Source organism: Pezoporus flaviventris, unplaced genomic scaffold, assembly GCF_033815535.1.
Source record: "Pezoporus flaviventris isolate CSIRO_AGI_PZ_B2104156 unplaced genomic scaffold, CSIRO_AGI_Pfla_v1 ptg000138l, whole genome shotgun sequence".
Taxonomy (NCBI): domain Eukaryota; kingdom Metazoa; phylum Chordata; class Aves; order Psittaciformes; family Psittacidae; genus Pezoporus; species Pezoporus flaviventris.
In genome coordinates this window covers 324,942-339,563 of record NW_026892686.1, presented here as the reverse complement: position 1 = coordinate 339,563, position 14,622 = coordinate 324,942, and the positions used below count along the sequence as shown (strand labels likewise).

Genomic DNA, 14,622 nt, shown 5'->3' with positions numbered 1-14,622 from the left:
AGGGATGGGGCAGCCACAGCTTCTCTGGGCACCCTGTGCCAGCGCCTCAGCACCCTCACAGGGAAGAGCTTCTGCCTAAGAGCTCATCTCAGTCTCCCCTCTGGCAGGTTAAAGCCATTCCCCTTGGCCTGTCCCTCCATCCCTTGTCCCAAGCCCCTCTCCAGCTTTCCTGCAGCCCCTTCAGGCCCTGGAGCTGCTCTCAGGTCTCCCCTTCACGCAGCAGAGGGGCCGGATCCCCTCCCTTATGCTCTGCGGGTGCAGCCCAGCTCATGGGGGGGCTCTGGGCTCAAGCTGGCTCATGGGGAGCTTCTCATTGACCAACCCCCCCCAAGTCCTTCTGTTCTCATGACCTTTGCTAAGCCCAGAGCGATGCCGCCAAGGGCATCCCTGCCCCTGTTCCGCTCACGATCCCTGTTGGTGCTGCCCAGTCCATGGGTTCCCTGGCACTTTGTGCCTTCCTTTCCGCCCCTCGCTTCCTGGGCTGTTTCTTATTTACTTAGTGCTGTGTTGTGGGAGTGTAGACACGTGCCCCTGTGGATGGGGCCGGTGGCCTGGGTGGTCCAGCCCTTGGCCTCACCGGTGCCTGGGGGAGCCAGATGCTTTCAGTAAGAAATCACCCCTAAGAGGTACAAAGAGAAGGGCAAACCCCGCAGCCCTCATCCCTATGGACCAGCGAGGGCCAGGATGCTCCGGCACTGCCAGCGCCACCAGGCACAAATCCCTTCTCCTCTCAGCTCATGCAATGCAGGCACTTGTGCCATTGAGCAGTTCTTCCCTAGGAGGGCGATGGGCACAAAGGACACCCTGAGGGACAGCGGAGCTGGGAGCAGAGCACAAACCCTGTGTAAGAGCGACAGCAGCGTGAGTCCGGATCCATAAATCCCATGGGAATGTGGGCAAACACCTCATGAGGCAGCAAACGGCCGCGTTCTGACTGTTAACAGGAGGGAGCTGGCATTGTAAACTGGTATCCAGTCACCTGAGCTCCAGCAGCTGTGATTTGCTTTGCTTGTCCCCATGTAAAGAGCACCTTTTAACCGAGCAGGTCCTGCTGACTCCTGTGGCTTCCCTATGAGACGCAAGCCTGGTGTCAACCAGACATCAAGCAGGATGCAGGCTGAGCTGATGTGCTGAGGAAAGAACTGGCTCCTGCTTCCCGAGGGAGCCCACAGCCTTGCGTGCCCTGCTGGGAAAGGGCAGGGTGTTGAGGCTGAACCTCTTCATGCTCTGTTAACCTCCCTTGTAGAATAAGATGCTCCAACCATGAGTTAGTGTGAGTTAAGTGCAGAAAGGACTATGAGCAAGCGTGACTGTAAGGCAAGGTGCTGAGCTCCTTGTACTCACTGTTATGCTCTGTTAAAGGGGGTGAATGTGTGAACGAGGAGGTGAGGCCCTGGGTGACAGTGAGGAGGTTGTGTCCCATCCCAGTGTAAACAGCTCCTGTGCCAGGCCTCTGGGATACTGGGAAGCACAGCACCGCGCTGCAGCTCTCCAGGATGATGGAAAGCCAGGATCAAACCCATTGACCAGGATTCTCCTGCCTCGTTCCCTTTGCCCAGGCAATGAACCACAGGGAGCCCATCACGGATCGGTGTAGTTCTTTAATAATAACATCAAGGGCAGCAAGAGTAATGACTGCATTTAACAAATGACACATGCAGCAAACAGAGGGAGCAGAGCATCATTGCACAGCGCTGGCCCAACCCACGAGCCCTGATTCCCCATCACAGCAGAGGCTTCTTTCTCCTCCTTTGCTGCACCAGCACCACATAAAGGCCACGGCACCAATTGGTTACCCTCAGACCTTGCCAGAAGCCCCCTTTCCCCAGGGGCAGGAGCTGCCTTCACACACTGAGGAGCAGAGGGTGAATTCAGTTGCCTGCCCCATTCCTGTGGGTGACCGCGTTGAGACGCAGCCAGCAGCCATCTGGAGCATTTTAGCCATTAAACCCCATGCTCTGAACCTGTCAAAGGCAGCTGCTGAGCCCTTTGAGGCTGCAGGACACCAAGGGAAGGTTTGCACGGAGGAGGAACAAGGCAGCAATCAAAGGGAGGGCTCCAGAGCAGAATGGAACAAGGGTTTATTTAATGCCATCAGACGTCTGCTTACGGCTGTCTAGACCAGCCCATGGAGGAGCAGTGAACAGGGAAGCCCTGGGAGATTGGGAGCAGATGTGGTGCCCCTCAGCTCCCTTTGATCTATAGGGAAGGTTTACTTAAGAACTGGCTAGTGAGGATTGGTAGCCTGGGTAATGTGTTTCTAGGAAGGTTTTATAGCCAGAGAATACATAGGGTACCATAGGGCGGTGTATGGCGCACCAGCTGGTTCAACCTGGGTTACATAGCATCACTCGGCAGTGGAGGCTGATTTAAAGTCAGGACCAAGTTTTAGGCTGGATCACCTTATGTTTATCTCTAAATGAATCCCTAAATCGATCCTTAGGGACCAGCATGGATCTTTAAGAGCACATGCGGTGCTCTGGGGAAGCCTTTTAAGCAGCCGCATTGAGGTTGATCCTAAACGCAAGACCAAGGGCCACCAAACGCGCTCCTGTTTTGTCTGCGAACGTTGGAAAGGATGCACCAAAAGCAGTTCACCAACGGGTTGGGTGCTCTGCTTTGGTGTCCATGCTCCGGCCACATCCCACCCTGGATCCATGGGGAAAAGCAATGCCAATGGATCAAGGGAGCGTGCAGGCAGGAGCTGTCGTGCTTCAGTTAATGCTATGTCCCACAGGCATTCGTCACTACAGGAGATATTTGTACATTGATAGAAAACAAAGCAATACAACCGTAAAGAACAAAATACAACAAGCACAGCTTGGTACAATAACGTGCCATGAAATGTCATTGGCTTCATAATAATTTACTACAACTTGAACAATGGTCTTTTTATCCGCACTCGGATAGGGAATGCTTCCATCTAACATATGGTAAGCACGCGGTAACAATATGTACAACAAAGAATTTGGAGTTTGGTGTTTCGTCGTGAGTGGGCAGTGATGATTTCCCTGGCCTCATCTGGGTTGGAGTTTGCTTCTTTGATACTGGAGGGCTTTTTTCCCTTTAGGTTGGGGAAAACGAGGATTCCTATGTACATCTGCAAGAAAGTGAGCCTTAGGAATGGATATACACTGCTATGGAGCTTCCCCCAGCAGTAGGTTTGGATTTGCTGGCGAAGTGACCCTTAAACCAAATGAAATCCCAATGCCATCCTGTTGAAAATCAATTTCCTTCCCAAACTCTTGAAACACGAGGATCTGTTCAGAGACCTATCCATTGATCCTTATCACACCATTCCCAGTTCTTACCTCTTTCTTTCTGAACCCAGATCAAGCACCTATTGAACTAGATCCCATCCATCCCAAGAGGGAGTCCAACCAAACGTGTGTCTGGGTGTTTGAAGCATCCCATTCCCATGTGCCAAGCACGAGGTTGACTTGAGCTACCTATGGGCTGTAGCTGGTGCATCTGACAACAGCGAGTAGAACTGTTGGGTTTGCTCCTGATTGGGGCTGCTCTGTGCTGCCTGCAGACAGAACAGGGTTAGGGGTGAATTAAGCAGCCTTTCTGCACAACAGCCTTGGCTGGAGGTTGCGTCTTCAGATCCAGCATCATGGATGTAGCAGATGGATGCGTTTATCCCATCTGATAGATGCCATGAGCTAGCGGTGGGGAAGGCTGGTGAATGACAGTCAGACTGGCTCCGAGTCTCACCATAAGGGGTCATTCACAAATATGAATGAATGAATGGGGACCAGAAGGGTCATTTTTTGTCTCTTCCCTTTCCTCCTTGAGTATTTTTTCCCTTTTTTTTCTTCCTAAAAAAGCTAAAATTCCTGTTTATTTCCAACAGCGCTGAAGGAAGCACTTGGCAAAGCATTTCTTTATCTGCTACAAACATACATGCTTGTGAGAACCCTTGGACATTCGTAGGACTGCAGCTACAAGGTGGGTTACCAACTTCCATGGAAAGAGTCACGTTGTGAGAACTGATCCTGACGGTCAACAGGGAGCCAGAGCTCTGGCTCGAGTGATCAAACCTACTTCTATTTGTCACAAAGGCAGGTTGTGCTATAGGAGAACAGCCACGTGAGTGTGTGCAAGCGTTGTGGAATAGGGTGGGGGGCCCGGGGAGGCGAGGAGAAAGCATGGAGAAATGCAGCCAGTGCATTCCTTGGAAGGCTGATTCCCATCCTGCACGTCCGATGGGTTGAGTTTTGCCTTAGCAACCACTGCTACTGGGAGTGATGGTGTTGGGAGCTGAGGAGAGGGAGGAAGCGCTCTGCACCTCCTTCACTACGAGGTTGGAAGGCGCCTGCTGCTTATTCCGGAAAGGAAAACCGAACCCAGCAATCCGCATGGAAACGTTGTGGTGAAAGGATGCAATTTACAGGAAAACCAAACGCATCAGTGGGAACCCCTTCAAACTGACAGCAGCAAGGAGCCCGAGCGGAATGGGTGCAGGGAGATGGATGCACCCCTTACATCAGGAACTTTCCTTCGGCAAGCAGCATTGAATGGCACCGCTGCATGGCAGAGCCCTTAACTCAGTAGCCAGTATCAGCCTAAACTGAATGCAAAGACTCTTCCTCAACCATACCTTTCCCAGATTCCCTTCCTCCGTTGCCAGGAGCTCCTCTGTCCCGCTGGGAGCGCTGGAGGCCGACCTGTTGCCAGTTATTCCTTGTCCTCAGGGGATGGGGTCCAAGCCTCGTGCCGTTCCACCTGGTGTATTTCCAATGCCATTCCCTAGTGGCGCTCCGTTCGCATTCACCTGCTCTTCCACACGCCGACATACGCGGATCCAGAGACCTACCCCTTCTCCCATCCAGACCCTCCGAGATGATGCCGCCTTCCCGTGGTCCATGGGAACAGTTCTCCTTGGATTTACCAGGTTCCTGGACTTGCAGGCCTGCTGTTGTCATCACCCGCTTGGCAGCTGGGATGGGAGCAGCTTTCTCTCATACCTTGAGTCTTGTCCCGATGCCCTTGTGCAGTAGCTACCTGGGATGGCTGCACTTGGAAGAGTCTCTTGCAGTTGTCCCCTAGGGAGAATTGGCCTTTCTGGAGAGCTTGCTGTAGTTTTCCATTCCTCTTTGTTTCCAATATGTCCTGGAATGGCCATGGGAAGCGTTGGGGACAAAGAAGGGAGAAGAGCCTTGCTGCAATGGGACTCAAGTTACTTGCCTTGTTCCTGCAGTCTCTTGGCTGCTCTTACTTGATAGTTTGGTGGCACTGATGCACAGGGGGTTTGAACAATAACAGAAATCTAAAGGACAAAGACAACCCCAAAGTCACCCCTTCCAAACCCAATCCAGCTTCCTCTACCCCCCTCCCACCCCCCCACCCCCCCAGCCAATGGATGTGGTACAGTACTGCTGAAAAAGCCCCTCGGATGCTTGTGGAAGAGATGGGAGCAAGGCTGAACCCCCCCCACTTAGACTGCAGGGCGAGGGGGGGGCCGGGATGGAGGGGGGGCCCTGTTGGGTGGGGGGGCTTGGGGGGGTGGGGGGAGTGGGGGGAGCGTGGAGGAGGGGGATGGGGTGTGTGGGGTGGGGGAGCTGGGTGGAGGGGGGGTGTAGATGGGTGCTGGGGGTGGGGGGGTGTAGATGGGTGCTGGGGGGGGGGATGACGGGGGGTACGCATTGTTGAGAGGGTATTTGGGGGGGGCCTCTGTGTTCTTCACTCTGGTGAAGTTGATGCAGCGGCCCTAAAAGGAGAGAGAAGAAAATGAGAGATCAGTGATGGAGGCAACAGCATCCCAGGTGAGAGACCTGCATCCCTGGTACCAGCTGTGCACCTTGTTCATCTCCAAAGTGGGAGATGAGTGATGGAGGCAACAGCATCCCAGGTGAGAGACCTGCATCCCTGGTACCAGCTGTGCACCTTGTTCATCTCCAAAGTGGGAGATGAGTGATGGAGGCAACAGCATCCCAGGTGAGAGACCTGCATCCCTGGTACCAGTTGTGCACCTTGTTCATCTTCAAAGTGGGAGATGAGTGATGGAGGCAACAACATCCCAGGTGAGAGACCTGCATCCCTGGTACCAGTTGTGCACCTTGTTCATCTCCAAAGTGGGAGATGAGTGATGGAGGCAACAGCATCCCAGGTGAGATACCTGCATCCCTGGTACCAGCTGTGCACCTTGTTCATCTCCAAAGTGGGAGATCAGTGATGGAGGCAACAGCATCCCAGGTGAGAGACCTGCATCCCTGGTACCAGTTGTGCACCTTGTTCATCTCCTCAGAGACGGATGTTGTAAGAGTAAATCCAAGAGGTTAAACCCCAACCACAGCTCTTATAGAGGAGGGTGAAACCTCCCATACAGTTTTCTGACCCTGGGATCCTCAAATACCTCACACTGAAGCTGCAGGAACTGGTAAGAGCCAGCTCTTGTCCTGCTCCTGCTCTTCAGAGCTGGCATCTGAGTCAGCCCGACCCAGATGCCTCTTGCCAAACCTTGGTCTTAAACACCCACCAGCATGGATCTGGACTTTGCACCTTGGGAGCCTCACTCTCCTTCAAATACCTGGTTTTTGGGTCTGATTTTGAACCATTTACCAAGCAAAAGGGGAGATTTCTTTAACTGAGTTGGGTTTCTTGCTCCATTCTTCACTAGGGTGCCTTGCTCATGGGAAGCCAATAAACTGCTGTTCTTGCTCTTTGGTGCTAAGCTACAGTTTGTTGTCCATTTTAAAACAAAACCTTTGCCCTCTGAGTTCTTTTTTCCCCTTCTAAGTTCCACCTGCAACCGATCCCACTGTAAATACCCGACTGTCAGGATCAGCACTACTGCATCGTGGCTTCATTCTTTCAGATATGAAATCATCCCATCATTCTGAGCCCAAGCTTTGCTTTTGGATCCCTCAGTGAGAGCTTATTTTCTGTTCTCCTCTTTCCTCTCCCACAGTAAATGTTTTGCCTGGTGGAAAACTGCCAAATGGAGCATCCTGTGCAGGATGGAGTAGATCTGTCGGGGTAACAACATCAGGCACGGCTCTGTACCTCCTTCCTCTGTGAAGAGGGACCCGCAGTGAGCTAAGGGAGATGCTGGTAGAAAGGAGAAGGATTTGACAGGGATGAGAGGAGCCGGCGTGGAAGGGGCTGACACATGGAGTGATGCAGGCAGCTCCTCTCTGAGAGCTCTGCCAGTCCTAGCATCACAGTGTGGATGTGAAGGAACGTCTGTGCGAGCAGCTGAGTGCAAGCAAAGGGCAGCTTAGGGAAACCAGGATCTCAGAGCTGCATCACGTTGGAGAGGAGAGCATCAGCATGGCTCAGCCCCGGCTTCCTGTCAGCAGGAAGAGCCTCTGGTTTCAACTCCAGCTCTCCTCAAGGAATCAGACTGCAGGGCAGAGCAGAGACTCACTAAAGGACAGGAATGCACCCATGGTAATGCCCTCCTTGAGGATTAACTCAGTTAAGGCTTGTCCTGACAGCAGGACAATTAAAGAGGGGAAAGGGGGAAGAGGCTTGAGCGCTGCTCGTGCACCGTGTGGTAGCGTGGGTGCAGTGGGGACACAGTCTCCATCCCTTCCATAGGACAAAATGCCAACACAAAATGAGACACCAGGGTGGGCAAATCCCTCTGCAGCATCCCAGTGCCTGGTGCTGCCCAAAGCTGGGCACCAGCTCACAGGCTGAGGGGGCCTGAAATAAATCACAGCATCCCAGACTGGTTTGGGTTGGAAGAGACCTTAAAGCTCATCCAGTCCCAATCCTTGCCATGGGCAGGGACCCCTTCCACTAGAGCAGCTTGCTCCAAGCCCCTGTGTCCAACCTGGCCTTGAGCACTGCCAGGGATGGGGCATTCACCACTTCTCTGGGCACCCCCAGAACATCCATCCATCCATCCATCCATCCATCCATCCATCCATCCATCCATCCATCCATCCATCCATCCATCTGCATCAGTGTCAGCTCCCAGTGCCCCGGGTTCTGTTCGTTCTTTGCGGTGTCTCTGCTTTAACATCATTTTAATGCACTTGGCTGTGGTTTTAAGCAAACCCTGTGGGGCAGACCTGCTGAGCGAGGGGAAGTCTGCACCAAGATGAACCAATTCCACTCAGCCCCCCTCCCCTACCCCAGGAATGTTTTCCTTGTTCCAGTGCCACGTCTCCTGCGATGCAAATTCAGGCGTTTCAGATCGTGCCTTGCACGGGGTTTGTTGCCTTTATTTATGCTGAGAATCAACTGAACCCGCACAGAAAGCAGCACTCCAGGACTCCCAGCCAGAGAACAAGAAGTTGCAATTGTTTTTGTGTGGAGGGATGCTCTGTCTGGATGCTCTGGGAGTGAGGTTATGGTGCTGCTGATCCAAATGGAACTGAGCACCGCCCTTAGAGCAGTCAAGAGGATGCAGTGAGGCTTTGAAATCACTGGGTCTGGGGCTTGGGGACTAAAAGCAGTGCCATTGCCATAAACAAGGTATTAACAATTCCTACCAGTGTATAGCTGCATGGGGTTTACACTACGGTCTGCAGTCAGCTACGACCTGGTGAGCCTCTGCTCATGAATGGCTGCTCATACCCATGGCTGATGGTAACTCCTTTTCTCCAGTAATAGGGTTGCTTTGGAATTAGAGCTCTTTTTCAGTCTCCACTTGGTAACTGCTTAAACATGGGCTTTGTGGACAAGGTTTAACAAGGAGTTGGCCTGGAATCTGAGCAGGATTAGATGCTTAGATGCAGACGAGATGACTGAAAGCACTGGAGAGCAGACATGAGAGCCAGACCTAACCCAGGGCTAGCACAGCACAGATGCCTCTTCCCCATTCCCTTGTGCATTACATGGGTCCAGCTTCAGAGTTCAAACCTTCTTCCCCTTAAACCAGGATGGAGTTGCCTTTTGCTCAGCTCAAGCATGCCATTCCCTATCTATCTCCTCCTATTTCCTTTGCTGCCTGGGTCAGCTGCTCTGCAGTGCTGGGGTTTAAAAAGAGGCACTGGAAAAGATATGGTCCTTAATGTATGGGTAATGCAAACCTTCCATAAACAACATCCTGGGATACCCTGTTGGTATGAGAAAGAAACAAGAAACCCAGGAATGAAGAGAAAGAGAAAGAAAAATGGAAAGAAAGAGACAAAAGGCTGTGATTTGGTACCTGATTCTGACTCAAATAAAAGCTTTTGGGAGGGACTGGCCAAATGAATAAGAGGCAAACATGAAATCTACTCAATACCTTCACAGTTACCACTGGTGTCTGCAAAGAGGTGATTTACAAACTGTAGCTACTTTGCAAGCAAAGCACATACATGGATGAGAGAAACCAATGCTAAACGCTCCAAGCCCTCCTTCCCAAGGATCCCGGGTGCTCGAGTTGAGCCCAGTCCAGGGATGAAGCTCCCACAAACATCTGTGAGGGTGATGATGATGAGGAGCATGGATGGAGGCAGTAACCTGGCCCTGTGCCTGTGCACAGCCTGCAAGAGCCGAGTGGCACAGAGAAACACTGCAGCAGCCAGCGTGGTGGGGATGCCCTCCCATGAAAGCGGTCCTTGCTTTGAGTGCTTCTTGTGTCCCTTTGTGCCTGGATAAAGGTGCTCCTGGGAAAGGACCAGGGTGAGAATCATCAGTATCTGCTTCCCACCAATGCGTTAGCGTTTGGGATCAGCACTGGTTGGGTCCCCAATGGGTTTTGCTGCTCTGAATCCCATCAAGGTAACCCCCCCGCATCCCAGGTGGCTTCCATGAGCTTGAGATCTCCCTGTCTGCAAGGCCTGGGCTGCTTTTAAATCACACAGGAGTGCCTGGAGACAGCACTGGGGAGCTGTAGAGTGGCTTCTGGGCTTTGTCAGCCAGGTCTCTGCGAGCTCAGTGTGCGTGGAGCATGGTGGAAAGAGCACATCACCAGTGATACAGCTACCTCCCTACCCCTGAGTCACCAAACAGCCATTCACACTGCCTCACTGCCTGACACAGCATCACTGCAACAGAACCATTCCCATCTGTGCCTCATTACACAGAGCTCATAAGCCATTCCCAAGGCATTCCTGCCACCTTGGCCATTTAATAAGTAAGAAATTGGAGGCTTGACCTGTTTTATCCCCAAAATATGAGGAAGATGTCCAGCAATGAGATCATCACTCCAACCTGGCTCTAATAACCTGGTCTGTTACCTGAAAACTATGGACTGTTATGGTTTTACCTTAAAAGAAGGCAAAACCTTGTGGAAAGTGCTGCAGGGTGATAAAGTCTGGAGCAAGATGCAGGCATTCTGTTGGGTCTCAGTGCTGGATTTGACTCTCTAATTCCCAGGAATAGAGCAGTACAAAATGGTGTTTCCTTCTGAAGCCAGTGAGGAGGTGGGATTTGCCCCAGGTAAGTGATAGCCACGTTAACCAACTTGGTGACAAGGAGTCTTGCACATGGCCACTGAGCTCCACTTATAGCAGAGGCAGTTTCCTGCAGTGCAGACAAGCATCCTAAAGCCGGAAAGGTAAAAAGAAGCAATATCCTAATGTTCTTCGATGCCTTCCTATGGGCTGGTCTGTTCAGATGTTGAAGCAAGGGGTTGTATTTGTAGTTATGTGGTCCTGTTCTAGTCAGGCAGCCCAAGAGGAAACTGAACACCATGAAGGACTGCAGCTTTAGCAGAACCTCCATAGAATCTGGAATAAGTAAGAGTTTATTTAGAGTATCAGCTCAGTCATGTTGGCTTATGACTAAAGCATTCATATACCTCTATATATATGCATGTGTGTTATATGTCTATATATGTACATATATAGATGTATATACCGTGCATCTGAGGGCTCCACGGTACAAAGAGGGTTCTGCCAATTCAACCTCCCCTTCAGGTCTTACTCATAAGCTTACTCATAACTTCTCATCCGTGCCTGGCTCTTCAAACCTGCCATAGCCCAGATCCTGCCCATTGCTCTGCTGCAACCCAGATCCTGCCCATTGCTCTGCTGCAACCCAGATCCTGCCCATTGCTCTGCTGCAACCCAGATCCTGCCCATTGCTCTGCTGCAACCCAGATCCTGCCCATTGCTCTGCTGCAACCCAGATCCTGCCCATTGCTCTGCTGCAACCCAGATCCTGCCCATTGCTCTGCTGCAACCCAGATCCTGCCCATTGCTCTGCTGCAACCCAGATCCTGCCCATTGCTCTGCTGCAACCCAGATCCTGCCCATTGCTCTGCTGCAACCCAGATCCTGCCCATTGCTCTGCTGCAACCCAGATCCTGCCCATTGCTCTGCTGCAACCCAGATCCTGCCCATTGCTCTGCCACCTCTGCTTCTTGCTGTCATCTCTAACCACATTCTGCAGCGCTGACCCATACAGCCAACTCCTCCAGCACATGGAACAAGATGATATCGGCTTCAACCTTGCCAAATCTCAGCGTGGGAATGAGCTTCAGAGCCTCAACCTTTGGCTCGTGCCGGAGTTTGGGAGCGCGGCTCCTTCGGTGAGGAGCGGGCATTTGTGTGCCAGCAAACAGAGCTGATGGCTTTAGCAGGAGCTGCTTTTGGCTGGTGGACGCTGTGGGATGGGTGTCATTTCCAGGAAGATCTGGTCATTTTTCCCATTGTCTTTCTGGAAAGAGGGAGCTAGACTTGGAGAAATGAGGAGGGACACGGCAGAGACACTGCCTCGTGCAGGGCTGGGATCGCTCCTCTGCTGCTTGTACAGCAAACTGACGGGGCACGAGGAGAAGAGAAAGCATGGAATAAAACATGAAACAGGTTCTTTTGGCAGCAAGAACGGGAACAATTAATGAGGGTCAGGGAAAAACATCCCTCTGGAGAGCAAGAAAGAGCCGGGGGGATCGTGCAGCCTGCAGGCATCAGTGATCCCGGTGGGGATTGCTCTGGGTGCAATTTGTGTTTGGGCAAAGACAGGGCATGGTATAGGGCACAGCTCAGAGAATCATGGAATCCCAGCCTGGGTTGGGTTGGAAGGGACCTTAAAGCTCACCCAGTTCCAACCCCTGCCACGGGCAGGGACACCTTCCACTAGAGCAGCTTGCTCCAAGCCGGAGCTCAAAGCTCTGTCTTATTTAGTGGGCAGCAATTCCCATCCCTGCAATCCCTGTTTGCTGGATTTGCCTTGGCTTCTGAGGCAAATCTCTGACCCTCAATGCTAAAGGCATAAACTTGTCATTCTGGCCAGGGGAAACATTGCCTGGGTAGAGATAGGAGTGGGATGCTCCCCGATGAGCTCTCTGCTCCCTGCTTCCCAAGCAGAGCTCCAGCAGTGCAGGAGCCAGCTGCAGTAATCCTGCAGGCCGAGGAGGGGATCACTGGGCTTTTGGCTTTGGAGCTGTTAGTTCCAGGAAAACCAGCTAATGTTTAGGTGAACTTTTCCATGGCTATTAATGGAAAACCACGCTGCACTGGGGTGTGTGGAAAGGTTGCGATTTGGGTCTCAAGCACTGCAGCCCATCACCAGGAACCCCAGAACCATTCGTGTTAGAAGGTCCCTCTGGAGATGGTCCAGTGCAACCCCTGCCAGAGCAGGGCACACAGGAACGTGTCCATGGTGGGTTTGGGATGGCTCCAGAGAGGGAGACTCCACAACCCTTGGGCAGCCTGTGCCAGGGCTCTGACACCCTCAATGTAAAGAAGCTCTTGCTCGTGTTGAGGTGACACTTGTTGTGTTTTAGTTTATGGCCATTGCTCCTCGTCCTGTCACTGGGCACCACCGGGTCTGTCCCCATCCAGCTTCGAGCTCTTCATCTGCACTGATGGGATCCCCTCTCAGTCTGCTCTTCTCCAGACTAAACCAGGCCCAGCTCCCGCAATCTCTGCTCATAGGAGAGATGCTCTTATCTTCAAGCTTATACTGAAATATGGCTTAAACAACAGCTCCTTACTAGTGCCTGTGTGCTTTTGAGTCTGCAGAAGGAAGAATCATCGAGCAAGGAGCAATGTAGCAATGTGTAGTTGTGCGTGGGGTGACTTGGGATTCAACATAAAGGGTTTTATTCCCAGGTGGGAGAAGGGAATGTGGTCCAGTATTTACGGCAGGGGGATTTGCAGTTGTACCTCCTGGTTTCATAGACTCACAGAATGGTTTGGGTTGGAAAGGACCTTAAGATCATCCAGTTCCAACCCCCTTGCCATGTTTCAGGAGGTTTCTATTCGTGGTGCGTGGTACGAAATCAGACACTTGAAAGCTGCATTTCCTTATCTATAAAACAAGCTCCTAATTTCAAACAAGAGAGGATCCAGGGGACTTCCCAGGGTGGCAGATTTTGCCCCCGAGCTTTGTGCTGTTCACGCTTCATCAGTGATACCCACTAATGCCATAGGAATACCCAGCCTGTGCCCCGTTACATCTTGGCTACTCCACAATGCAACTGATTTCATGACTTCAGTGACCTCACCGGAGGTCTGTGTGGCAGAAGTTGCTCCTCAGTACCCAGCTATGAACAAACAATTAAGGCTTTGGGGATGCTTTCATGTCCTTGCTTGGCAGGATCGAGCCCTTCATGAAAGGGGTCATTAGGGTGGGCTGGTATAACCCAGAGTGGTCTGAACTCTGGGTCGTCAGGTATCAGTGTATCTGAACTCAGGTTTCAGCCGCACAAAACATCCCCAGTGAAGCCTGAAATCCAGTTAATTTGAGGTTTGGGCATTGCACTGGGATATTAGAGCACGAGTAGGGCATTGAGGGGCAGAGGGAGCTTTGGGAGCTTGGGTTCACAAACAGCACTTTTCTGTCAGGAAGATTCATGCTCTTTGGCTGTGAATTTGGCTTATTTCATCCTCTGCCTGTTCTGGTTATATTCAGAGCAAGTTTTTATGTCAGCACATGCACATACACACGCGTTCTTCCTTTCATAGTGAGAAAGAACCACTGGGATTACTGTAATGGGGACACGTTCATGTACTTCGTAGCCTCATCCTCTTGTCACAGCTGACCACAATCTGTACCCGAACTGTATCACCGAGATCTGAGAGCTGAGCTCACATCATTGCACCAGCAACATGCAAAACTCAACAAGGTCTGGGGAAAGCTCCTTTCCCTGCATCTTCATCCCGGGTTGCACAAGGAAGCTGTGGCTGCCCCATCCCTGGCAGTGTTCAAGGCCAGGTTGGATGGGGCTTGGAGCCAGCTGCTCCAGTGGAAGATGGAATTGGGTGAAGGTTGGAACTGGATGAGCTTTAAGGTCCCTTCCAACCCAAACCAGTCTGGGATTCTGGGATCCATTACTTGAGGTAGGTAACCTCTTTCCACGTAACTACATGTGGTTTTGCGCTACTTCTTCTCCACATTTGTACCACCTATTCCTGTATTTCCCTTGACAAACACAAAATGGAAACACAATTCCTGCAATGCAATAACGATGAAAACATCATTTGCTCCCAGATTGCGAGCTCCTGGCCAAGCCTGAGCCTGGAACACATTTGGATAATCTCATCAATTCCTGACACAACAATGTTTTCCAAGGAAATGCAGCTTCAGCTTTGAAGACAATGTGATTATTTGGCTCCTGGGCTTAGTTATTGCCTTGGTCCATTCTCATAGCGATAAGGTGATCGAAAAAAGAGATATATTTTTACATCACCCCAACGTGATGATGGTTCAGATGTAAAAATAACCCCATTAACGCTGACAAGAATGCAAACCTAGGCTCCTGGGAATGCGAGGAGACCACAGGAATCCCAT

General features: G+C 51.6%; 1 protein-coding gene across 1 annotated transcript in view; it reads right to left on the bottom strand.

The window, feature by feature from the left end:
* Positions 1–1,860: 1,860 nt before the first annotated feature.
* The window catches only part of ANTXR1 (ANTXR cell adhesion molecule 1), a 77,076-nt gene continuing 64,314 nt past the window's right edge, over positions 1,861–14,622 (bottom strand). Inside the window, exon 18 of the mRNA XM_061478995.1 lies at positions 1,861–5,713. Coding sequence (XP_061334979.1) covers positions 5,441–5,713 — 273 coding nt within the window. The 3' untranslated portion in view covers positions 1,861–5,440. The remainder of the gene's footprint in view (positions 5,714–14,622) is intronic.